Below are 26414 nucleotides of genomic sequence, written 5' to 3'. Positions count from 1 at the left end.
GATTGTGAAAGGACAAAAAGAAATAGAAACAAATGAGAGGGTTTAACAGAGATATAAGCCTTTTGGAAATTGTTACAGAACTATGGAGACAAAAGTCAAAACAGTGTAATTACTGTAAAAAGGTTCATTAAAGAACCAGAACTGGATGCTAAACTGGTAATAACATTATATTAAGGAATTTTTGCAGTCGGCAAAACAAACTCTCAAGTTTAGTTCTTAGTACAGAATGGACCAGTTCAGGTTTATTTTAGGTAACAGTGTCAGGACCAGTAGGAGCTTTACGAAGAGAAAGCAATCAAATGAAAGGAAATTTTAGCCAAACCGACCTTGTAAGAGTCTTGCTGATACCAAGCTAGAATGATAAGAAACTAGGGGTAGGAGATGAAGAATTTGATCCAATATTGAAAGAGATCAGATAACAGGAGTGGGGAATTTTCTCCAGACTGAATTATCAAACTACGTGCTACAGTTGAGCAGTGCAAGCTTGACAAGGACGGTTGTCAAGGTTGGAGTATAAAAGAGCCTAATGTTTAGTGTGTGTGTGTCAAGCTCTCATGAACTACCAAGAAGACTGACTCTGAAAGCCCTCATCAAAGTTGACTCTCTGGCTCACTGGGGAGCTGCCACAGTACTCAAGAACCTCAAAATCAAAATCGTCAACTGTTGGCTTTCTCTGCAGCAGAAAATGAGTAGTTCTCAGTTACTTGTCAGGAGGTTACTGTGAGGTAGCTGGCTACAAACACTTCTGGGGAATAGGCCCAGCTGGGGAATAGGACTGGGCCTCTCTTCTGTCCTCCAAACCTTGCAGGTGTTCGTTTATTAGCATACTTGAAGCTCTTCAAGGGAATGTGGGAAATGTAGAGTCTTTGCCCTGAAGTATGTAAGAGAGTACAAAAGAGGTGGTAGCAGTGCTGTGGGGGAACAGTCTGGTATTGTACCCTGTTTTAAAACTTAGTATAGTCAGATGTACTTATTTACTTACCCTTATTGACTGTCTAAATAAAAACATTTTAATTAATACCAAGTTTGTTTCACGTGATGCAGCTTCTGTCCCACATATTCCTGAGATTTTCTTATCCTTTCTCTTTTCAAAGGTAAGACTCAAATTGACATTATTCTATCCTTTCTTGATTAGACATTTGTTTCTATTTCTTTTTGTCCTTTCACAATCACCGAAATTCTATACATTAAAAGCTGAAAAAAAAATGCAGGGTAACTATGATTATTATACCTTGTTTTTCATTAATTTCATTTTTTCCCTCCATTACTAGACATGGTATTGCCTAGAGACAACGTAGAAAAATCTGTTACATTAATAGTCTTTTCTATCCTTATTCTGTCAGACAGTATGAAGTTAAATCAGCAATATAGCAGACTGCATTTTTACTTATTGGTTCAGCATTGTCAGGGCCCCTCAGGGGCTAAAGTGGTAACATAACTCAGGAAATGTTTGAGGAAGGTGGTCATTTCTATTACGCTGTATGTGTAGAGATCAAAGGACAGCCTTGTTTGAAACACGGCCTCTTTACTTGTTACCATGCACTGCTGAATGCTTAGACTAGCAGTCCTGCAAGCCTCCAAGGGCTCTTCTGTTTACACCTCCCAGGTTGCCAATAGGTGTGCTTGGCGTACAGAGCTCTACTACCACACGTGGCTTTATGTAGTTTCAGCATCCTTGTATGGGAGGCACTTTACCCACTTAACTGTCTCACCACCAAGAATTGCTTTCTGGAGAACTAAATTACTTCTCTTAAGCATAGGCCAAAAATCTGCTGCTTTTCTTTAGATTAATATTTATACCAGTTTTAAGTTCCTTTTTTGTGACATATAGCTGGGAAAATTGTCACAAAGTGGTCTCTGGCTCTGAGCACTACTACGTTTGGACTTTACCTCATCCTTGCAAAATGGCACTCTTCTCTACTATGGTCATCAGTAGATTGGACCACAGTTGTATCAGGCTAACTGCTTTAGGAATTAACATAAGAGCCAAGGCTTATATAGGTACGAGACTAAGGATACAAGTCTTTGTCTAAAAATGTCCTTAGTTGAAAACAGATTTTTTTTTTTTTAAAGTAGAAGAACAATAGTCTGGGCAGAAATAGGGTTTAGTATAAAAATTCAGTCCATGTGGAGAATGACTGGCCTTGTGGAGACAGATTAGTATTTGTTGTTGTTTTCATTTTAATTGATGTCCAGTGTGCTCAGCCTGTCATCAGATGACTGGGTGAGTTTTGCTGAATTATTGAAATGTAATTCCTAAGAGGTTCCTTGCTGAGGACTTAAAGGCATTCACATCCCATTCTCAACTTGAGCAATATATCCATATCATTCCGCAAAGTCCCCCTCCCATCTCATTCCTGGCCCCTTCAATACTGAGAACTGAACTAAAGCTTACAACATGCCAGGCAATCAGTTGTAATACTGAACTATCTCTAGCCCCTACTTTCACAAGTTTCTCATCACCAGCTTTTGGGGGTGGGGGGAATTAGAGGAATATAGGGTTTCATTATATAGTCCAGTCTATCCTTGAACTCAACATCTTGCCTTAACTTCCTGTGTGCTTGAATTACAGTCTTGTGCCACTATGAATAGCTTTGTCACCAAATTACTCTAATTTCCTTCTAAGTCCACTGTCTGGAAAATTCTTTACCCAGCCTCGAATCATTATAGATCCACACTCCTTCACTTTTCTCCTTTTATTTACCTTAAATGTTCTGCATGATTTTATAACTGTGCCTTTGAAAAGATTGCCCTTCCCTTCTGTTCTGCTGCAGCTCATCAGTGTGGCTTTGATGCTTGCCCTGTGCTTTTGAAAGATGTTAGCATTTATGCAGAATCATTGGGAGTTAGGCTTCCCTAATTTTCCCCTCATTATGAATGCCACTGATAAGTACAGAAAAGGCAAAGTAGGAGAAACTTACATCTCTATCTGCTTGGTAAGGGTGCTGCTATGCATAGTGCTTTTAATGAGTTAAGACAGTACAGTGGTTTGAATATGAAATGAATACCACAGTCTTGGGCATTTGAACAACTGGTGCCCAGTTTGTGGCACTAGGGAGGTTTAGGTGCTGCAGTCTTGCTGGAGAAAGTACATCACTGCGAGCTGGTTTTGGATTAAAAGCCTTTGCCATTTCCAGTTCATTCTGCATCATGCTTGTGGTTGAGGATGTGAGCATTCAACTGCTCCTTCCAGCCACCGTGTTTGCTGGTTGCTGCCAAGTTTCCCTCCCATTATGAAAGACTTATATTCTCAAACCATAAGCCAAAATAAAATCTGTCTAGAAGTTGCCTTGCTCAAAATGTTTTATCACAGCAACAGAAAGGTAACTAATAGACAGTACCCATGGTGAGCAGCTATGGTCTCTCATAGAAATTTAGGAGACTTGTTTTTAGTCTGTACATAAACCAAGTAGAAAGCTTAATGATAACTTCAGAATGGAAAATATTGACTTACAAACTCTAGGATCTTAATTGTGATTATTCTTTAGTGCCCAGTGAATTTCTATGCATTTATTTCTGCTATTCATATGACAAGTATCTATTAGGATGTGTGGCCTAAGGGATAAAGCAGCTTGTATCCTCATCAAGACCTACTAAAAGAGTGGGTTTTGCTTTGGGCCATGTACAAATAGGATGGCTTATAAGTTTTTGGTAAGTGGCTCAAAACAACGTACTCAGGTGGGAATGTGGTACCTCCAGAATTCAGAGGCTTACCCAGCAATATTTGTCCCTTGGAGAGGAAACATGTCAGACTAACCCTGCACAATCCATGGCCATTGTGTCCTTCATGTGTCATGCCTACGTAGTTCCTTCCTGATTGAGGTTTAACCAGCCATTGCCTTTAAATGTGTTAGACTTAGTATGATGTCCAGAAGAGGAGGAAGACCAGCATGTCTGCCAACTAGAATTTTTGTTTTGGAGGGTGGGTGGGTGTTTTCTAAGACAATGAAGTACAAACAGAATTGTTTGTGGAGGCTAAACCATTTGTCATTACTAGTAAACTACTAAGACTTCTGTCCAGTAAGGCCAGCTTCTAATGAAAATTTGAAGTCAAACTCTTAATTCCTTTTTACCAGATTCTAACAAAAGACTAGAGAATTAATATAATCCTAAAATTAAACAGCAGATGATTTATGTCGTGGATTGACAGGCTGGAATCTGGGGCTCTGTCCACCATTTGTCTTCATAGGTAGCATGTACATTTTCTCAAATCACATACTCCCACCTCCAGCTTCCCCATCTTCTCCTTAGTTTCAGCAGCAGTATGGTACATCATCCCTCTTCTAAGGGAGGTGAAGTACCCTTGCTTTCTGACACAGTGGCTTCATTTACCTCATTTCATCTCACCAGGAAGATATTCCCATCCCTCCTGACTTGTATGCTGAGTATACTATGCTAGGATATCTAGAGAGGGCACATTTACATTTTATTGCAAGATTATTATTTTCTTTGCCTAATTTGTAAGTTAAGTCTTTGTTGCCAGTGACTGCTTTTGCCAAAGTTGAATAGTTAGAACAGAGATCATTAGGTTAACATTTTTACTGTAACAGAAGGTTTTGGTTCCTGTTCCTGTACTATTAGGAGCTTATATGGGGAGGCTGAGCCACTAAAGTCACTAGTTTCCTGCCAGTTAGTAGGAGTCTTGCTGTTTAAATCTAACAAGGTGATATTGAAATAACAGTTGCATTGGAGTTAGTCCTTGATAGAATTCACCATAACCCGTGGCTACTTTCCATTTGCCATCTAGCTTTAGAGCACAATAGATTAAATAAGAATGTGTTAAGAAATTGTCACTGCTCATATGAAGAAGACTTCTAGATTTTACTTGGTCTTTTTTGACCATAATATTATTGTTTATGAGTGAGGAAACAAATAGGGATTTTGCTAAGTTGCTTTGTGTCTATTTAGCTACAAATTGTAGGGTAGTTAGCTCAGGTGAAGGATTTACTGGCCCCGAGTCTTAACAGTCTTTCTTTTTGTTTTAAGGTCTTTTTAGTTTTAGTATTCTGCTTGCATGTATGTCTGTGTACCATGTCTGTGTGTCTGTACAAGCCAGAAGAGGGTTTGTGGATCCCCTGGAGCTAGAGAGAGTTCTGTGCTACCATGTGGGTCCTAGGAACTAATTTCTGTAAGAACTGCAGGTATTCCTAATTGGCCTCCACCCCAGTGGCCAAGTTTGGTTTTTTGGAAACAGTTTCTCTGTGTAGCCTTGGCTGTCCTGGAGACTAGGGTGATCTGGATAGAGAACCACCTGCCTCTGCCTCCCTAAATGCAGGGGAGACAAGCAACACCTTTGTTGTTTTTTAGCAGTTCTTTAGGATTTAATTTGTGTGTATGAATGCTTTGGTTGCGCGTGTAAAAGTACACCATTTGTAAGCCTGGCGCCTTCAGAGTTCAGAAGAAGATCCCTTGGGACTGGAATTAGAGGTGATTGTAAACTGCCATGTCGGAGCTGGGAATCAAACCTGGGTCCTCTTCCAGAGCTCTGCAACCCCATGGCACACAGTCTCAACACATAATGTCTGTGGTGAGCCACAGTGGGTTCTGGAGCGTACTAGCTGTAGTGTGCCCTCCCCGATGTCTAAAGAAACAAAGTGGAGTTGCCTGGTCTCGTAATTCAGTGGAAAATACAATTCTTTAGACGACTTAGATTTCCAAACACACAATTAAGGATTTGTTGTTTTGTTTATACAGGTTTAGTAAGCCTTTATTCAATCCATTGTATGTGCTGATGCCAGCTGACCACTAGGGAAATTTTTTAACGTTTTCTACCTTTGTGCCTGAGAAATCTTTACTTGACTCTGGACATATGGGTATATATTTATACAAATGAAAAAAGTAGTAGTAATGAGTCATAAATATATTTTAAAACCCTTCTTGGTGTGTGTATGTATGAATGACTTGACCACCCATTTTAGCAGCATATTTTGGTTGAAACTAAAATACAGCATTATATTAATATATATTTTGGAGAATAATATTTAAGTAGTCTTCCTGTAATATTTATGAAAGTAAAATACAGTAGGTGTTAATTTTTCATTGGTTTCATTGTGGAGCATGAAACGGCCAGTGAGCTTTACATAATTTTCACATACATTAATCTGTTTTGCACACTGAATAGATACTTCACTTGTGTGTGATTTTTGTGAGCACCATAAATTGGTCATTTGGGAAACACGAGTTCACTAAATTATATAGATTTTCCAAAATTTGACATGTTTTGAAATACAGACAGCTAAATACATACCCACAACATTTGTACATGTACTTTTACATGAGATACATATTTTATTATACTTTCATTAGTGGTCAAAGAACTTTATAAGTATTTCCAATTTTAAATGATACATACTCAAGGAAGAATTAAATTTTTTTATAACAAGGAAAAATACCTTCCCTTCTCCCCCTTTATGGTGAAGGATTGGGTGTCAGAGGTATAGTTCTGTATTACTGTTCTTAATTTCTGTTATGATGCCTGGATTTCCGTCAATGCACGTGTCAGATGAAAAAGACAAATGCCGTTCTGTTAGGAAAACAGCCATTAAGCCCATCCTCTGAAACTATTTGTTACCTCCAGGCTTCTGCAGCTAGAATTCTGAAGCTTTCAGGTGTAGAATGGCTTTACACCCTTTATAGAGGGCCAGTATATAAATATCTGAGGATTGTGGGTATTTAAACTATTCATTTGTAACATTGTAGCAAGAGAGCAATGAGACAAGTTAAATAATGGCTATGGTGGTGCTTTAGGAAGACTTCAGTTGCAAAATGGGTGGTGGGCTGATTTTACCAACTTTTAGAGGAGCCCAGTCTTTTCATCTTCCTTTAATATTAGTTGTTTGATCCAGGTTTCGGGCAGTCAGCTTGGGATCCTGGTAATAGCCAACAGGAAATGTGGGATCTGGTCCTTGAAACTATCTCTTGGATAGAGTGCTTGTCTAGCTAGAATAAAGCCTGGATTCTATCCCTACCAGCGAAGGCAGAAAGAAGGGCATGGTCATCCTCAGCAACAGATGTGAAGTAGAGGTCAGCCAGTCCAAAACATCCTTCTTTGTAGCCCATGATAATAATTGGTGTCTGTATCTTAAGCTTTTATTTCCTCCCAATCCTCTGGGTCATTGTGTACTATAATTGTGCTAATCAGTCTTTTTGTTTTGAGGGATGATGGGCTCTTTTCAGAGAGAGAAAAAGTATGATAACTGTACATGCTTGCTTGACTAGAATCATCTCTTCTACCTGTATCATCTTATCCCAGCAGTTATCCTAAAACAGTGCACCTGGAAATCCAAAGATGAAGAACACTTAGAAATGATAGGTATGCCATTGTACAAACATGGCCACAGTCACACAATTTGAACTGTACTGTGTCATTCCTAGTAATACAAATTTCCTTTCTTTCAACCGTATTTGCCATGTGTTCTGTTCCTTTATCATGGTATCATACAGAAGTAGTTTGTTTATAGTAAAATTTGAATGTATGGCTGTTCATTGCCAGTTGTAGCCCCACTTCAGTACATTCCATACAATGCTCTGCTTCCTTATCTAATGTGGCTTTGAATCTCCATATTCTAAATTATTGCCATTTATCTTTTATTAACTAAGCTGTTTTTGACCTTATATTTGTCTTTGACCTTATGTATTTGGAATATATAAATTACTGCCATTTATCTTCCAGCTGTAAGGATAGTTGTTCAGGGACTGCATTAGCTGATTAGGATTATCTGTTGACCCTGCCTATGCCTAGTTTTATCCACTGTTACAGTTCTGATCCCTTTTTATATTATGTTTTCTCATTTACACTTCCAGGGTTTCTCAGACATATTTCCACTGCATCCTAGCTTTGATTACTCTTTAACTTGCATAGCCCCATTTCTTTCACCACAAAGGAGAAACAAAATAAGTCCCCTTTACCTTTTAATTAGTTGTGTTATATGAAGTAGAAAATTGTGCCATTTCTGCACTCAGCCATAAATCAGACTGCATCACAAAGTGCTTATGGAGGAAGATTTGCCTGAGTGTTCAGATTCTATATCTATAAATTTGGATGTATGTAGGAGCTCCACAAGGACCAAATATATCTGGGCACAGGGTCTTTTCTGAGACTGACATTCAACCAAGGACCATGTATGGATATAACCTAGAACCTCCACTCAGATGTAGCCTGTGGTAGCTCAGTAACCAATTGGTTTCCCAAAGTGAGGGGAACAGGGACTATTTCTAACAGGAACTCAATGACTGGCTCTTTGGTCTCCCCACCCCCGAAGGGAAGAGCAGTCCTGTTAGGCCACAGAGGAGGGCTTTGCAGCCAGCCAGTCCTGATAAAGAAGATGCCTGATAAAACAGGATCAGATGAATGGGGAGGAGGTCCCCCCATCAGTGGACTTGGAAAGGGGCAGGGAGGAGATGAGGGAGGGAGGGAGGGACTGGGAGGGAATGAGGGATCGGGACACGGCTGGGATACAGAGTTAATAAAATGTAACTGATAAAAAAAAATAAAAAAAAATTATTTAAAAAAAATTTGGATGTATGGATAAAAGATTCCCATTGATTTTCTGAGTAATTTTAGTTATTCTGGTATTAATTGTACATTGCCACTGTAATTATAATAAAAAACTAAGCATGAGCAATCTTTTTAACCAAAAATCCTGTATAAAAATGTACCTCTATACCAAAAACATTCCAGTGTCTTTTAAAATCTAGCAAATGCATGCTGAAAGTTTATTCTCTAATAGTGACAAAACAGCCTATATTTTGTTGTGGCATGTTTTAACACTTGAGTAGAGAGAGTTTTGAGACAGTGTCTTGCCATGTAGCCCAGGTTCAGTTAATAATGTATGAAGCGCAGGCTGTCTTGGGTAAGAAAGCTTGGAGAAAACTTGAGTGCTGGGATTATAAACATGAACTGCCATACCTGGTTTGTTTCAACATTTTTTATTTTTTTTTATTATTTATTACAATTTATTCACTTTGTAGCCCAGCTCCCTCCTTCACGTTGTAGCTCCCTCCTTCATTTTGTAGCCCCCTCCCTCCACCTCCTCCCTCTATGCCCCTCCCCTGGTCCACTGAAAGGGGCAGTGCTCTTTCCCTTCTATCTGACCTTAGCCTATCAGGTCTTATCAAGACTGGCTGCATCATCTTCCTCTGGCCTGGCAAGGGAGCACTCCCTAGGAGGAGATGATCAAAAGGCCAGCCACTGAGTTCATGTCAGAGACAGCCCTTGCTTCCCTTACTAGGGAAGCCACATGGAAACTGAGCTATGGGCTGGGGTCTAAAGTCCTCTCTATGCATGGTCCATTGTTGGAGTATCAGTCTCTGTAGGTTCCCCTGGACCCAAATTTTTTGGCTTTGTTGGTCTCCTTGTGGAATTCCTATCCCCTCCAGGTCTTTCTATCTCCCCCTTCTTCCATAAGATTTTCTGCTCTGTGCCCAAAGTTTGACCATGAGTTTTAGCCTCTACTTCGATACCCTACTGGGTAGTCTTTCAGAGGTCTGCTGTGGAAGGCTCATATCCTGTTCCCTGTCTTCTCCTACTTTCGATGTCTATCCTGTTTGTCTATCCTTCTGAGTGAGACTCAAGCATCTTTCCTAGGGACCTCCTTGTTGTTTAGCTTCTTTAGGACTATAGATTTTAGTATGTTTATCCTATATTATATGGCTAATATCCGCTTAAAAGTGAGTATATACCATGTGTATCTTTCTGCTTCTGCATCACTAAGGATGATGAAGGCAGTATTTAGGAATGTTTTAAAGGTTGAAAGCAAATTAATATTTAAGATTAATGACCAGAGTATAATCATTCACCTGGGGCTGTTTTTGCCTCACTTGGCCATTTTCATCTCTGCTGCCTTGCTAAAGAGTAACAAGTTTTGACTAAAATGAATCAGTGAAGAAATACAGATTTTCTTTTGTGTGAAGAATTCTGTTTTAACTTCATATATTTATTTATTAGGTATTCATGAGCCAGAATCTATTTTATGGAAAATAAAATTTTCCTTCTCAGAAGTCACCAGGCATTTGGTTCCTTTTCAGTTTATAGGGCTAGAAAAGCTGAATCTTGGAGTACACAAGAAGTACATTGGTTTCCTAGGTGCTAGTGGAAGCCCTGTTTATACCATGTTCATTGCTGTCATTAGCCATGTTGCTTCAGATACCACAGCTTTCCTAGTTTACTTTTTAGCCAGAAAGATGGCGTTCACACAGAAATAATGTTTCTCATTATCTTGGGTTTCTGGGAGATTAATAATAACCTGTGATATTTGATATATTGTGATTATATGCATAATTGTTTCTTAAAAGTCTCTTTTCAATTTTAAGTTCCACTTTTGAATCAGCCAGAGAAGAGTCTTTAAGCTTAGTTGCTGAACTTCAAGAGAAGCTTCAGGAAGAAAAAGCTAAGTTTCTGGAACAACTCGAAGAACAAGAAAAAAGAAAGAATGAAGAAATGCAAAATGTCCGAACATCTTTGATTGCTGAACAGCAGGTGTGTTTGAGATCTGAGAATGCTGGATAGAAGTTAGCCAAGCTAGTTCTTGTTGATACAGCTGAGGGTGCTCATGTATGTTATTTGTGTTTCCATTACATGACTTTCTTAATGTTTGCTTGACCTTTTTCATGATAAAAGCATTTACTTAAAAAAGAAAATGTAACAATAATTTGTCACATGAATGTACCTAGCAGTTTATGGAAGAATTATCAACTCATGTAGACATGGAATCTGCTTTTGAAAGTATGACCTTAAAGCTTCTTTTGTACAACTCCTTTCACATAAAATTGGGGCTCTTCCTCTGCAGTATTTTCACTGTGCTCTTTTACGAAAACATACTCAATTTCAGATTTCCGTAATGAATTAGGGGCTAAATTAACTGACTGAATTAAAAAGTCTGAAACTAACAACTTACGCAAATTAATCATTATTAATTATTCAAGTTTTCCAAAGTTTAAAACTTTGTTAAAAAAAAGAAAAACTACTAGGAAGATGACTTCTTTTTTGGGTTGTAGCCTTGGCTGTTCCAGACTTACCTTTGTAGACCAGGCTCACCTGCCTTTGCCTCCCAAGTGCGGGGACTACAGGCGTGCGCCACCACTCCTGGCTTGAGAGATGACTTCTAAGCTGCTTGACAATATGAAGTAAAGCACGAGTTGCTTCTCACCACTGGCTTTTGCTTATTATAAGTTTGTTAAGAATTATGATTATCATCTTAATCCATTTCATATTATAGAAATAGCAAAAGTCATGAAAATAAATAATGGTTAATTTGCTTTTATATATATAACAAGAAATAATGTAGTACTAAGCTGCATTCCCTTTGAGGGTTCTATCAGCGTGCTTACTAGCCAGAAACTATGTTTTAGTTTGTTGTTTATTGTTAGATTTCTGTCTGAAACTTTCAAATAATTTTCCTGTTAAATCTTTCTGTTGCTATTCATGGATTTCTAAAAGGTTTTGGAAAAGTACTAAGCAGATAAAACAATCAGGTTAGATCATTTTCTCATGTATGTATTTGTTATATTTTAATGTATTACTATATTTAATGAAATGCCATAAATGAAATGAAATGTTTAACAAGCTTAATATCCTTTGTAAATGAAACTGCAACTAAAATTGCCAACTGTCTTACAAGATCCCTCTAGGCAATTGGACATGTGAACTTCATGCAATGGGAGTTGGTAAAAGCTAAGAGTAATAAGTCTAGTCACTATAGAAGTCCAGAGGCCATTGCACATGCTCAAATAAATAAGGGAGAAACAGAATCACACACTACTGTGGTAATCAAGAGCTAGCCAAAGATGAAAAATTTCAGAGGAAGGAAAATTACCTAAAGAAAAAGCCAAGTATATAACAGCATTCTTAAATTGTTATTTTACTTCTTTCCCTAAAACTCAAGCTTTGCTAATGCCTTTCTTCTAACAATACAGGCAACAATGAGAAAATAAAATTTGTTTTCAAGATAGTAAGTTCAAACCAAGAAAATATAACCTGTACTGGAACACATGCCATTTTTGCATAGTCACGTGACTCCATAAATGTACCTCATAAAAGAGTACTTGTTGCAACCTTATTTGCATTTCATTGGCTGCTAAGTATTTGCAGATAATTGACTTTTACTGTTGTTTCAGACCAATTTCAACACAGTCTTAACAAGGGAGAAAATGAAGAAAGAAAATATAATAAATGATCTTAGTGATAAGTTAAAAAGTACAATGCAGCAACAAGAGCGGGATAAAGGTTAGTGTTATCTTACAATATGATTTTAAAAATATTTGTGCAATATTTTCAGTAATTAATCCTGTTTTGAATTTGGGGTCTTAGATTTGATAGAGTCACTGTCTGAGGATCGAGCTCGTTTGCTTGAAGAGAAGAAAAAGCTTGAAGAAGAAGTGAGTAAACTGCGCACGAGCAGTTTCATTCCCTCAGCACCTATGGCTGCAGCCCCAGAGCTTTATGGAGCTTGTGCACCTGAGCTCTCAGGTGAGACAGAAAGATCAGCCATGGAGACAGTAGATGAAGGAAAAGTGGATTCAGCAATGGAGACAAGCACCATGTCTGTCCAGTAAGTAGGTCTATCTTCCATTGAATTCATCAGAGATTTTTAAATTCATCAGTGCCACACTGAGCCTGAGCCTGAGCCTGGTGTGACAGTCCTGTAATCTCAGCTTTGAAGGATCCTAAGCAAGGCAGGAGGATCACAAGTTAAAGCTCTGCTTGGGCTACAGAGTAAGTTCAAACCCTGCCTGAACAATAAAGCTGAGGCCACCTCAAAAATAAATAAATAAATAAAATAAAAAGGTTGTAGAGCTATTCCATTAAATTAGAAAATTCACTAATTGTTCTCAGCCTAAGAGAATGTGGTATTAGAAGTCATAAATGATAGAGATTAATGCAGAGCAGAAACATAACCTCCAGGGAGAAATAAATCCAGCTGTCTTCTGTGCACAGGAGAGGCAGTTAAGGCAAAACAATATAGAAAAAAAAAAAGACAGCAGGTGGGATGTCTTGTCAAGGTCACACCTTTTGTTTGTGTAAGGGTCACATATGCAGGTGGTGAAGGTAAAGAAGTTTTGACTTCCCTATGAATTCATTCATTGTACTGAGATGCTTTTGCTCTGACTTAAAAAAGGGATTACTGGAATGAAGCAAGGCGGCTGCTTTCTCCTAGAGCCCTCTCAGAAAGATCCCATGTGTAGTGTGTTGGTTTATCAATTTTTCTTTCAGTCCTCACTCCCTACTCAAGAACTGTTCCTTGCTCTGCCGCCGGGTTTTGGCACACTGAGAGCATGCATCTATCACCCCAGCCTTATGGTGGTGTGGGTGGAGAGGCAGGCAGATGCTCAGAGCTCATTGGCCAGTTATTCTAGCAAAATTAAGGAGCTCAAAAAAGGTAGTAAGCAATCTCAACGAAGACTCTGGGTGTTGACCTCTGCTTTTCACACTTGCACACATCCATTCAAATATGTGGTATGCATAGACCACACATGCACACCAAAAATAAAAAAAAAATAAAATAAAATTTGACAGTTTTCCCCACTTTTGTTATTAACAAAATAATGAGTTTCTACAACTGGAAAATTTTATTTATTTTTACTATTCTTTTTTTAAATTAATTACACTTTATTCACTTTGTATCCCCCCATAAGCCCCTCTCTCCTCCCCTCCCGATCCCATCCTCCCACCCCCTTCTTCATACGTGCCCCTCCCCAAGTCCACTGATAGGGGAGGTCCTCCTCTCCTTCTGATCTTAGTCTATCAGATCTCATCAGGAGTGGCTGCAATGTCATCTTCTGTGGCCTGGTAAGGCTGCTCCCCCCTCAGGGGGAGGTGATCAAAGAGCAGGCCAATCAGATTATGTCAGAGACAATCTCTCTTCCCATTACTATGTAACCCATTTGGACACTGGACTGCTATGGGCTACATCTGTGCAGAGGTTCTAGGTTATCTCCATGCATGGTACTTGGTTGGAGTATGAGGCTCTGGGAAGAGCCCTGTGTTGGAAAATTTAACACACCTTTATTTAGATGTATAGATACTGATGTTCAAGTAGACATTGGACTATTCTGAAGTAAAGAAAAGGATCTAAAGCCAACTGTAATCAATAAAATATTTGGAGAGAGCTATGTAACTTCATACACATTTCTTTCAAAATGAATTCAGGTAAAGAAAAGAGTGTTTAATCTGGGAAAGTATGAATTTTGAAGAAATTATCTAGATAAATATGCAAAGTTTTAATTTTGTGAAGTGTCTAAGTCTGAATATAGACTACCAATATCATATATATATATGGGCTACTTTTGAAAATTTAGTACAAACTTATAAGCTCTTACTCTACTAAAGTTATCTGAATTAGTTTTAAGCCTCTAAGCATTTTTTGTTTGTTTGTTTGTTTGTTTGAGACTGGTTCTTCCTATGTAGTCTATGTAGACCAGGCTGGCCTTGAACTCACCAAGATGTGCCTGCTTCCGTCTCCCAAGTGCTGCTGAGATTAAAGGCATGCACTACTATGCCTGGCTAAGCTTCTGAAATCTTGTTGATAAATGTAGAATTCAGAGTGTACATTCTATGGAAGTGCTTGAACTTTAAAAACAGCCATTCTCTGACTTTCAGAGAAAATATGCTATCTGAAGAGAAGCAGAGGATCATGCTTCTGGAGCGGGTGAGTGGATTGTTTGTGAAGTATTTAATGCGATGAGGTGGAAAACATTTAAGACTTTCTATGGTTAGTGTTTTTGAAAAGTCCTATTGCTTGTGCTCCTAGTGGCTGAGAAGTTGTGGGATCAGGTCTCACTATGTAACTTCCACAGTGATTGACATCTATAGAAGGCAGAAAGGATACATTTTATAAAATAAGTATACAAAATAATGGCTTTACTTAATAACAGCTCAGAAATCAACAGCGTAATATCAATACATTTATTTTAAAGCAAGAGTAAATTTTTCGAGATAAACAAGAACATAAGAAGTAATGAAAATTGAAGTTTTTAATAAATATTAAATGAAATGAGCAAGACAAAGTTGGCAGTAAGGGGCTTCCTTCCACTTACGTGCAAGAATTGTATACACACACATAGACCACAGAAACATAGACACAGACCACACAAACACACCAAAGATTAAAAAAAAAAAAATTGACAATTTTTTATGAGTCAAAAGTACTTTGAAAACAGAATGAACCCTCAATATAACTAGTTTGATTCTTTGGCTCATGAAGAACTTTTACCAGTTGTCTCTTTTCTGTATAAGCTTAGATCTGGGTGTGACAATAATCCATGTGTCTAAATTTGCTCAAATGTATTAGCCATTTTGTTCTTGTTTTGTGACTAAGCTTCTTAGACTCACACAAGATATAGCAATACATTGCAAATGTAGGTTCCACCTCTGAACTAGCAAGTTTGGGGGGGGGGATAATTGCAGGTATTTATCGTGTATTAATACATTACATAGATAATGACAAAATTTGAAAACTTAAGGAAGCAAGTCTTAGTGTCCTAAGTTCTTGTTTAGGACACTAAACAAAGTGGTTAGTGATCAGAATACTTAGAATAGATGTCCCTGACACATGCTCAGTTTGAATGTAAGAACCTCACTAATCATTGAAGGATAAACGGGAGGTCTGTTTATTACCTGTAGACACTGCAGTTGAAAGAAGAAGAAAACAAGCGGTTAAATCAGAGACTGGTAAGAGTTTTCTCATTATGTTTCTTTTTTTTTTAAAAAAAAAAATTTAGTATTTTGCTATAGACATCATGTACTTGAAGGATACAGTTTTCTAAATTTTTTTTGTACTTTCAAGCAGAGAAGAGAGCATGTGTGCCACCCATGGTGCCAGTATGGAAACTGTAGGACAACTACCCAAACTAATGTTTTTGCTACCTACCACGTGGGCCTAGGGATTGAAATCAGGTCATCAGGCTTGGTGGCAAGTGCCTTTAACCTGTTATGTCATCTTGTGAGCCTAGAATGTGTGTGATTTATTTATACAAGTGTTTGTTAAGCCATTTTGCACATTGGTCATCACTGGCTCTCAAGGGATGGAGTCAGGTTACAGTTGCTATTTTGGCTGATTGTAGAATCACACCCCCCTTATTTTCTAGATGTATTTGCTCTATGTACATGAATGTCTTCCCTGGTGTGTGTGTGAATGTGTGTGTGTGTTTCTGTGTGCGTGTGTTTGCGTATGCATGTGAGAGTGTGTGTACATGCACCCTGTGAGTGCATATGGATAGTTGTGACCCATCATGTGGCTGCTGGGACTGAACTCAAATCCTCTGTAAGAACAGCAAGTACTCTTAACCACTAAGCTATCTCCCTAGGCTCTGTTCTGTCCTTCTTGACTTGAAGATAATATATTCTGGTGAGAATTTAGCCAAGTAGACTGACTACCTTACTATGATATTTAGAAAAAAAAATGAAAATATAGTATTATTAAGAAAACTGCTATTCTGATTTCATATTTATACTTGTAATCTTTTGTGTGTTTAACTCATGAGTTAGGAATGTTTTGTAACCTGTTGAACATTGACATTTACTCTGATGAATCTTGTAAGTAAAGATAACTGGCTATGTCCTGACTTGGACATTCCTCCAGTAACCCACTTTAGTCATGTTTTAATACAGCAGTTGTATTCTTAGCACCTAAAATAATTGAATATTTTAAAGGAAACAAGTAATTTCAGGCTTATGTTTAGTGCTTTTTCTTTTTTTTTTTTTCACTTCGTTCAAAAATGTTTTAATCTAATGTCTTGTATGCTAATGACAAAACTGCAATAAAATAAGTAAAAGGGAACATATATCCAAGTAACAGAGTCATGGCTGAAGACAGGGAATACTGACCACTCCACTGTACTCTTGACACGTTTACATATGTGGATTCATTTCACACAAGCACATATCACCCATATTTATGCCACTAACAATACGGACATCTATACAGTCTGCCCTCGATAACTGCAGGCAGCACCCACAGGGTTAAGTGACTAAAGATCAAAAGTATTTTATAAAAGTTGTGCTTGTGCTGAATATGTATAGACATTTTTTGCCATTACTTCTTTTTTTTTTTTTCAATGCAGTTTATTCAGGAACCTTGAACAATCCTCAGACCCTGGGGAAAGCCAGCCCACAGCTTAAATAGCCTCTGGGTAGCCAACCCAGGCGTGCCACGTGGGCAATGCAGATAGGTCCACATACATGGAAGTAAGCCAGATCCTCAGCCTTAGCCAAATGTGGAATTGTTCGTGACAGAGAGCACTCACCATCGGGAAGGTGGAAGGCGGAAGGCGGAAACCAGCTCCATCTTTAAGGCATAGCATTCCGCAGCTCTCTACAGTTCCCCCTTTTTGTTTTAGACGCATCAGGCAAGAGTAGAGGTCTGATCTCTGATATTAGAAATAAATTGGGACTTTGTACCGATGTTCATTTAGGTGTCATCCACCCAAAGAGCATCAGACCCGTCAGATACCTTTTTCTCAGAGGCGGGACCTGGGGCATCAACCCAGGTCCCGCCTTTTAAATTGAAATACTTTTAAATTAAAATACTTTTCATGCAGATACCCACATATCACAGTACATATTTGGAGGTAAAAAGTCAACTTTTGAAAGTTCTCTCTTCCGCCATGGTTCTAAGGATTGTACTTATTGGGTTATCAGGGCTTATGCAACAAGCACTTTTACCCACTGAGCCATTTCCCTGGCCCCTGCAATTGATTATTTTAACAAGTAACCATGAACCGAGTGTAGTGACACCCACCCATTAATCCAGCACTCGTGAGGCAGAGACAGATAGAGTTCAGCGCCAGCCTGGTTTATCTAGAGAGTTCCAGGATAGTGGGTCTACATAGAGAGACCCTGTCTCAAAATCAAACATAGAAACAAACAGTTAAATATAATGAGCAGTGAAGCATCTCCTCTCTTTTCTTTTGTTTTTGAGACAGGATCTCTCTGTAGTTGGCATGGAGTGTATACTCCTACCTCCAGAGTGTGGTGGTTGCAGCTGGATATGTGCCACCATTGCCAGCCTCTGCTTTTTTCTTTTGTCTTCACATAAACAACAAAAATTAGATGTTCTATACTGACAGCACTACTAATGAAGGTTTTAAAGAAGAGTGCCTGTGACATCAGATGATGTCACCAAACACATTTTTTAATGTGGTGTCCCAAAGGAATTTATAAGCCCTATTTGGCCAAAATTTTTAGTAGTACTTTGTTGTTGTGCTTATATAAGACAGTTGAGTTCAAGAATTTTAAACTGCTTTGTTCTAGCACCTACAAAAGCAGGCACCAGAGACGTAGAAGTGCTTCCACATGGCCCAGAGACCTAGCACGTGCTGCTAGACCTAGTGGCCACACGTTCACTGTCCTCACACAGACGTACTTACGTGCTGTTCTCTAAACCTAGATCCTTTCTTGTAGAGTGAGCTTTTAAAACATTTGAATAAAATTGAACATGTGTGAGAAATGGCTGATCAGTTTTAACTTATAGAATATGTTATTTTCTGGTTAATTCTATCAAGTCTCTGAAAGCTGTTAGTTTTAGGCCGTCCTAGTCAGATAATTGTGTTATCAGTTCTCTACCTTTGTACCAGATAGTGTTTGGAATGGAGTATATGAAACTTAGTGCACAAAATTTAGATTTCAGTGTTAAGTTAATGAACATAAATATTAACATAAATGAGGACTTTTCAGCTTGAACATAGATTAAAACGTGTGGAACACCAGACCTTTCTGGTGAGTACAGAACTTTAAATATGTGCAACTCATTTTTTTTTTGTTGTTTGTTTGTTTGTTCATTTGTTTTGTCCCAGATGTCTCAGAGCTTGTCCTCAGTATCTCCAAGGCATTCTGAAAAAATAGCCATTAGAGAGTAAGTATCTTATTTTTACTATAAGTATCTCATTTTTGTTTTGTGGGTTTTGACTCAAATTGTTAATTAATGAAAATGTCTTGTCACAGTGATCATTAGCTTCATGCTCATTGAGCCAAGTGCCGTGTGCATAATGGTAGGATAAAAGCTCATTGGAAAGCGGAGTTTTCCACAGGTATCCTTGCGGACTGTGTTCTGAGTCATTCCATTAGAGTTCCGCCATTCACACAAAAACCGTTGAAGCTTTTCTTGATGCTAGCTAACATTTCAGCTGCTGTCCATTCTGAAAACATCTGTATCTTCTTAAGTCCTCATTTCAAAGTAGAAGATCTTGATTTTTAGGTTGCTATGCTTTCCTCTGTTTTCTGTTTATTTTATGTGCTATAAATTCAGAGAATACTTTGAAATTTTTATCTGTTGAACAGTTTTAACATTTAGCTTTCCTAGACCAAATTAACACATAAAAGCAATTGTTTCTCACCTGGGTTATTTGGCAGCAGCTTTGGAGTAATAAAGAAAAGCAATCATAAAAACTCATGAACCCTGGCCTGCCGAGCAGGAATTACTGAACTTTATATACTTACTTGATTTTCTTAAGACAAGAACCTCACAATCTAGCCTGGTCTGCAGCATACCATCTTCTTGCCCTGCTGCCTCAAATGTTAGGATTAAAGGGGGTGAATCACAGTATCCGTCTTCTGGATTAAATATTTGTGAAGACCCTTATTTTATGTATAGTAGTTTTTTTTGTTTGTTTGTTTTGTTTTGTTGTTGTTGTTCATTAATTTGAAGTTTTTTAAATTTGTGTCAGGTTTTTTAGGATTCTCAAATTCCTGCTGTTCTGGCCCTAGTGTCCCAGCTTTATCTTCTCTAGGTGACGAAATAACATGATGGCTCTCTGCTTAACTGGCTATGTATCAAATCACTGGTCTTTAAAGAAATCAGAGCTTAACATAAGTGCCTCAACAGACTTTTTACCTCCTTTTAATATATTAGCTTTTGGTGTTGAGTCAGAACGATGCTTACCTATCATAGTAGCATATTTAAAACTCTTCACAGACTATGCTCATGGCATCTACCTGTAGTCTCAGTGCTGAAAAAGTGAAGGCAAGATTACAAGTCAAAGGGCAACCTATGCCACATAGCAAGACCCTCTTTCAAAAAAGGGAAGGAGAAAACTTTTGCTCCATAGCTGACTTTGTCATGTAGAGGACATAGCACATAAAATTACCCTGGTAACTGAAATCTGAGGCTGATCTTCAGAACCTGTTAATATTTTGAGCACGTTTTGAGAGGTAGATACTAGTTAAGTGTGCATGAAAGCAATTATAACTGTTTCTTCATCTGCTCCTTAAGATCTGTACTGTGGCTTTCTGAGGCCTGATAAGCACATGGATTTAGTTCAGTTGCTTTTTCTTTTGAAATGTTGAGTGTCACATTTAAGAACTCAAATTCCAGGGATGTTTCTTGGTATAAAATGAAAGATTGGGGGAAAATTTATCCTGTGACTATGTATTTTTTTCAACTCCATGCAAATTTTTTTTCTTTAATTAGATAATGTAATATTCATTAAGGAAATTTTTATCCTCTAAAAGATGCTGGCAGTGTAGTATGCTTTCAACATACTATATGTTGAATGAAAGAGGCTTGCAGGGACCAGCAAGCCACTTCAGTGGGTATGCATCACAGAATATGTGTGAAGGTCAGGGGACAGTCTGCAGTAGATTTGTCCCCACCATTGGGTTCCCGAGATGGAACTCAAATGTACAGGTCTGTCAGCAGGTTCCTCTACCCAGTGAGACAGCTTCCCAGCCTCCTCGAGTTCCTTTTAATTGTACAGTATTTGTGTGTGACCTATGCACATCCCATCTACGTTAGTTCATCTCTACGTTGCTTACAACACTTAACAAAATGCATCACAAATAGTGTTATCACGGTGTATTATCACATGGTGTATTGACAAAGGAAACTTCTGTGAACATCTCCGTGCAGAAACAGGCTTCGTTTTCCTAGCAGTTAGGCCTGAATCATTGGTTGAATCCAGTGGTACAGAACCCACAGACCAGCACCAGCAGGATGTTCTCGTCTGTATGGCATGTGTGATGTCTCTCTAGGACAATAACCTACCTCTCCTTAGTTTTCAGGTGGGAGATTTGGTCCTCATCATCCTAGATGAGCGGCATGACAACTATGTGTTGTTCACTGTCAGTCCTACTTTATATTTCCTGCATTCTGAATCTCTTCCTGCCCTGGATCTCAAACCAGGAGAAGGAGGTAAGTGCCACATATAGTTCTAAGATACAAAGCTTAAAAAACACATTTACTCCCTTATATGTGTATTATATATACACAAATTAAGTCATTAGGGAAATCTGCTTATTTTTTTAATGAAATCTACAATAGCTACATAATTTTTATTTATTTAATTGATAATTCTAGTTTTGAATATAGTGTTTTATAGTAGATCAACTGTAGTTCAGACTGCATAAGTATTCAAACATGATATCCTCTAGTAATTGCAATATTACTGTCAGAATTCTCATGTTCATTCTGTTTACAATTAGTATATGCGTATTTGCTCAGATATATTTCCAGTATCGGTGAAATAAGTAGTTGTGTCTTTCCTATACTATTTCTGATTTGTTTTCCTACCTTGTTTCATTGTATTCATTGATTTGTCACATCATCATCATCATCGTTTTTTGGTGTTTTGTTTTGTAGAAACAATGAACTTTGTTAAACATGCCAGTAACAATGCCCATTATTTGTTAGATCACTAAAGAGTGCACAGAGAGGAGAATAGCTATTCTGGAATTCTTCGACTAAATAGAACTGCTTAGAAATCAGTTTACCAAGGCAAGCATTGTGGAGTATGCCTTTAATGCCAGCATTTGGTCTCAGCAGATGTAGGCAGATCTCTGAGTTCTAGGCCAGAGCATGTTCAGGATAGCCAGGGTTACCCAGAGCAACCGTGTTTAAAACAAAGAAAGGAAAACGGAAATCAGCTTACCCATAGGAACTGATGTGTTTCTTGGGCAGCGACACTGACTACTCCACCTGGCTTGTGGCAGACGAGTAGTCCCGAATATCTATGGGACAGCAGTTACGTAGCCACAAGCAGTGGGAAGACGAACACACAGCTTACTTTGTTTTCCTCTTGGAATTCATGAGAGAGGTAACAGTTTTCTTATTGCTCATTTTTGGCTTTTTGACACAAAGTCTCATATATCCCAGACTGGTCTCAAACTATTCTGAATCTAAGGTTGATCTTGAACTCCTGATCCATCTCTTTGTACCTCTCCAGTGCTGGCTTCATTTCCTTTCCTCTGGCCTTGCTCCTGTTTCACTTGTTTAAACTTTACTTGTGGGATTTTGTTTTTCACAGTCTGAGGATCAAACCTAATGCCTTGTCTCTAAGTTATATCCCAGCTCTTTACATTTTTAGATGAAATGATTCTTCATAAACTATAAAGAATAACATTTTGCCTTACTTGAATTATTTCCTATGTGTATCTATAAACATGTAAATCCAAAAATGTGCACTGCTATTCTAATGAATTTTAATGTTCATCAGTGTTCTTGTACTCTCCACTTCTCCACTGTTCTAGGTCTCTCTTCACAGGAAGTCTACTTGTAGACTTAATTTTTTTTATTTTTATTTTTGCTGTTATTAATTGCTTATTGAGTCCCAGTCCTTTTAACATTGCTGTGCTAGGCACTGTGGTTGCAGGTTCCAACCCGCACTCAAGGGCTGCCACTCAGAGATCTGGTTTATTTAGACCCTAGAAGTAAGTGTGTTTTACCACTTTGAGAAACAGGTCATCATCATAGTTCATTCAGTAGGTGGCAGTGTCAAGTTAGTTATTGGCTCATGACTCCTACTTAGATTGCTAGCATTTCTTGAGTAGTGAGTATTTTAAAAAGCATACATACTTATATGTTGGAAAGCACCAATTATTTTTTTCTTCAGTAAAAAAAAAAAAAAATATATTTCAGTGGTATACTGTTTTGATTCTGAAATTTTGGTTTTTTTTTTTTTTTTTTTTTTTTTTTTCATGAATGGACTTTAAAAAATAAATTAACAATTTGTTCATTAGCTTCAGGTGCATCTAGAAGACCCTGGGTCCTGGGAAAAGTAATGGAAAAGGAATACTGTCAAGCCAAAAAGGTAAGAACTGTACCCTGTAATAGTAAACCTGGGAATTTTTTTTTATATGGAAATGGTTACTAGTATTTTCAGATTTTTGCTCACTTAGAGCTATTACCTTAGATATAAGAGGTAGATTGACAGCAGTTCATTCACCTACAAAGGAGAGCAGCTAGTGTAACTCAGGTTGAAAGCACACTGCATAATTGCTTGCAGCAGTGAACTCCATGTAGAGTTGGTCTGTACTGCTTTTCATCTGGTACCTCATTGATGAAAGATGCTCTCAAGTCTTTAATTTAGAGGCTAAGATGAAACTGACAAGCCAGGATTCTAGTATACCTATAAGCAAAGCACTTGAGAAGCGCAGGATCAACAGTTCCAAGCCATCCTAAACTATGAATATATGCACCTATCATTCTAGCCTTTTCAGGGCAGGGGAAGGAAGTTTGAAAGCAATCTAGTCTGCATAGTGAGTTCCAGGGCATCCAGGGTAATTAGGAAGGGGGTAGCTACAGCACTCTCCCACCCCGCTCCCCACATACACATATTCTCCCTTGGTTAAGATCATCTTTTGTAGTTTGATATAAAGACTACTTCATGCCCTCCCCAATACTCAAGCTGTAAGCAGTATGGTAGAAGGATACTTGTATAATTTGACTCATTCGGTTTCCCTTTTTTTCTTTCCTTCTTAGGCACAAAACAGATTTAAAGTTCCTTTGGGGACAAAGTTTTACAGAGTGAAAGCTGTGTCATGGAATAAGAAAGTATAGCCACAAAAGAAATATCTTCATATGATACCATTTTTGATTTGTCCTCCAGTGCTCATAAATCACTCCAAAAACAACTGGCCATCCTTTTTTACAAAAGTCAACATGGTGATATTACTTCATTGGTGAACTGCACTTAACCTTTTAAGTGGCTACATCTTAGGAACAATAAATTTATTAAAAATCTTGACTGAATTGAAATGGTTTTGTTTTGTTTCCACCCAAATAACTAGAAATGCGGACCAAACTAGATGTTCTCCAAGGGCGGAGCCTGCACTATGGCTTGTGACTAGCCTCATTAATTGCCTGTTAATAAACATTAGCTGAATAGATACCAGTGTTGTTACCAGCATTTGTCCTCCTGTGAACTCAAGAGTCCTTGCACTCTGAACACTTTCTTTATAAAATGTAGAAATCCTTCCAAACTATTTAAAGAGGAGTGTTATTATTGCATGCAGATAATCGTAATTTTGAGTTTGCCTCAGAAGACTGCTAAAGCAAAATCTTTCATTTTTTTAAAATACCCTTTACTGTTTCAAAAAAAAAAAGTGTAATCTGACTGACTTTAATTAAGATCAGCCATAAATAACGAGCAATCTTCTAAAGCACTTTTCACACAGGTCATCTGGGCTTTCCAGGAAAGAAGAGTCTGCACCACTGCTGTTTTCAAGTGCAGGACTCAGACTTCTCGGCATTTTAGGACTGTTTCAAAGAATCATATTGATGAACTCACATTTCATGGTTGAGTTTCAAAAAAAGATATTCATTGTACATTAACATTTAGAGGTCATTTAAATAACAAAATTCTGTATTGTAAAGGACCTGTACAATTTTAAGACAATAAAGAATTGAAAGTGTAAGTGTGTGTGCCTTTTGAAGGTTACATTTTTAATATATTTCCGTGATTGCTGGGAAGGGTTAAAAAAAAAAATTGTTCTGTAACAAAGAGAAACATGTTTCTTACAAAAATGTTTGTATCCTATGTAACAGGGTGAAGCAGTGTTCTGTGGTACAGAACCATGTAAACTTGAGCTTTAGACGCCGGCACTGAGCAAAGGTGTTGAAGTATCTAGTTGATTGAAAGTGTTTCTTCAGGGTTGTTGTTAGAGAGCAGTAATAAAATGATTCTTTTTCAGAAATATTTAATTTCTTCCTAAAAATAAGTTGGATATTTTTATAAATATGTAATCTAATAGAAGAAAAATGGAATAAACATCATAGTGTATAGAATACCGAATTTGACGACATTAATGAATAAATGAACAAATGATTTCATACGTTTCTATTCAATCCTTCAATGACATCTTTATGCACATACTACAAGTATAACAAATGAGTTGATGGATTTTTTTAAAAGTTGTGTTTGTGTCTGAGTCTGCCAACGCAGGCCATTTTACTTACTTGGTGCTCTTCAAACTTAATATATGGTTAATATGCTGTGGAATTATTCTGTGCTGTGACACAATCTCTTTCCTTCCTATTGATCTTTTATCATTTATTTTATGTGCATTGATGTTTTGTCTGCATGTATGTCTATAGAGAGTGTTGGATCCCCTGCAACTGAAGTTAGAGTTGTGAACTGCCATGTGGGTGCTGGGAATTGAACCCAGGAAGAGCAACCAGCACTTTTAACTGCTTGTTGATTGTTTTTTGTTACATAGTGCTTTCATATTCGTCTTCATAAATACATTTCAGAAGCAAATGAGAACCAGAATGATTGTTCAAAACAAAACGATTCCAGAAACCTAAATTTGTTGAGTTCTTATTAGTTTCACATAATTAAAAGCAATATGAGCTCTTTAGCTAGAATGCCTGGTTTTCAGTCTCGGGACTTTCAGATAGAATTCCATAAACTGACTTGTCTGATACTTAAAACAGGGTAATGGAACCTATGTAATATAGTTTGCACTTTCAATGCAAATTAAGTGTTATTTAAGCAATTTTAGGAAAATGTTCAGCACTCAATAAATGTTAGCTATTATAAAGGTCTCTGTACAGTATAGTTCTGAGGTCAACAGAAATGTGGCTTTATAGGGGCCAGATATGGTCCCAGCATCTCAGGAGCCTGCGGCAGGCATGCCTGAGCAACAGGGAAAGATGCCATCTGAAGAGCAGGTGGGAGAAAAAAAGGCTTTTACTGTAAACTTTCTAAAAATTCATATGTTTATTGTGACAGTGGTAATTTGATATAATAAAAGCACTGCATATACCTGTAAATTCAAACATCTGAAGCAAGAGGGTCCAAAGTTTAAAAACAACCTGGGCTGTGTTCCAGAGAAGAATAAATAAAAGCAGTGTGCAAAACTCAAACTATTATTGTTTTGAAAAAGTAAATAAGGTATAAGTAAATAAGGTTTAAAAAAAATACACAGACTATAGCTCCTAACATTTCTTAGTTTTGTCGTGTCACCAAATTATATGTACTTTCTATTTTTTGAGACAGGGTTTCTCTGTATCCCTGGCTATCCTGGAACTTACTTGGTCGACTACGCTGTCCCTGCCTCCCAAGTGTTGGGAGTAAAGGCATTAACCACCACATCTGGCTAATGTGAATTTGTGTCCCCTCCATTCTGTTTCATGCCTCATTATGATTTCATGTTGCAAGTGTTCAAGAGTCTGAGCTTTACTTGTTCCTTCAGATTTAAGAGAAAG

At 37.8% G+C, this 26414-nt stretch overlaps 1 protein-coding gene across 2 annotated transcripts in view; it reads left to right on the top strand.

Annotated features, from left to right (window-relative positions):
* Positions 1–24622, top strand: part of Rb1cc1 (RB1 inducible coiled-coil 1) — a 68177-nt gene extending 43555 nt beyond the window's left edge. For both annotated transcript variants that reach the window (XM_021652342.2, XM_060385910.1), the window contains 9 exons: positions 10312–10477; positions 12115–12223; positions 12308–12548; positions 14597–14645; positions 15620–15667; positions 18790–18848; positions 20986–21122; positions 22946–23016; positions 23688–24622. In XM_021652342.2, the coding sequence (XP_021508017.1) occupies positions 10312–10477; positions 12115–12223; positions 12308–12548; positions 14597–14645; positions 15620–15667; positions 18790–18848; positions 20986–21122; positions 22946–23016; positions 23688–23765 (958 nt within the window). In that variant the 3' untranslated portion in view covers positions 23766–24622. The remainder of the gene's footprint in view (positions 1–10311; positions 10478–12114; positions 12224–12307; positions 12549–14596; positions 14646–15619; positions 15668–18789; positions 18849–20985; positions 21123–22945; positions 23017–23687) is intronic.
* Positions 24623–26414: the final 1792 nt, after the last annotated feature.

The sequence above is a fragment of the Meriones unguiculatus genome, chromosome 6 (genome assembly GCF_030254825.1).
Source record: "Meriones unguiculatus strain TT.TT164.6M chromosome 6, Bangor_MerUng_6.1, whole genome shotgun sequence".
NCBI lineage: Eukaryota > Metazoa > Chordata > Mammalia > Rodentia > Muridae > Meriones > Meriones unguiculatus.
This window is presented reverse-complemented; position numbering and strand designations above follow the sequence as displayed.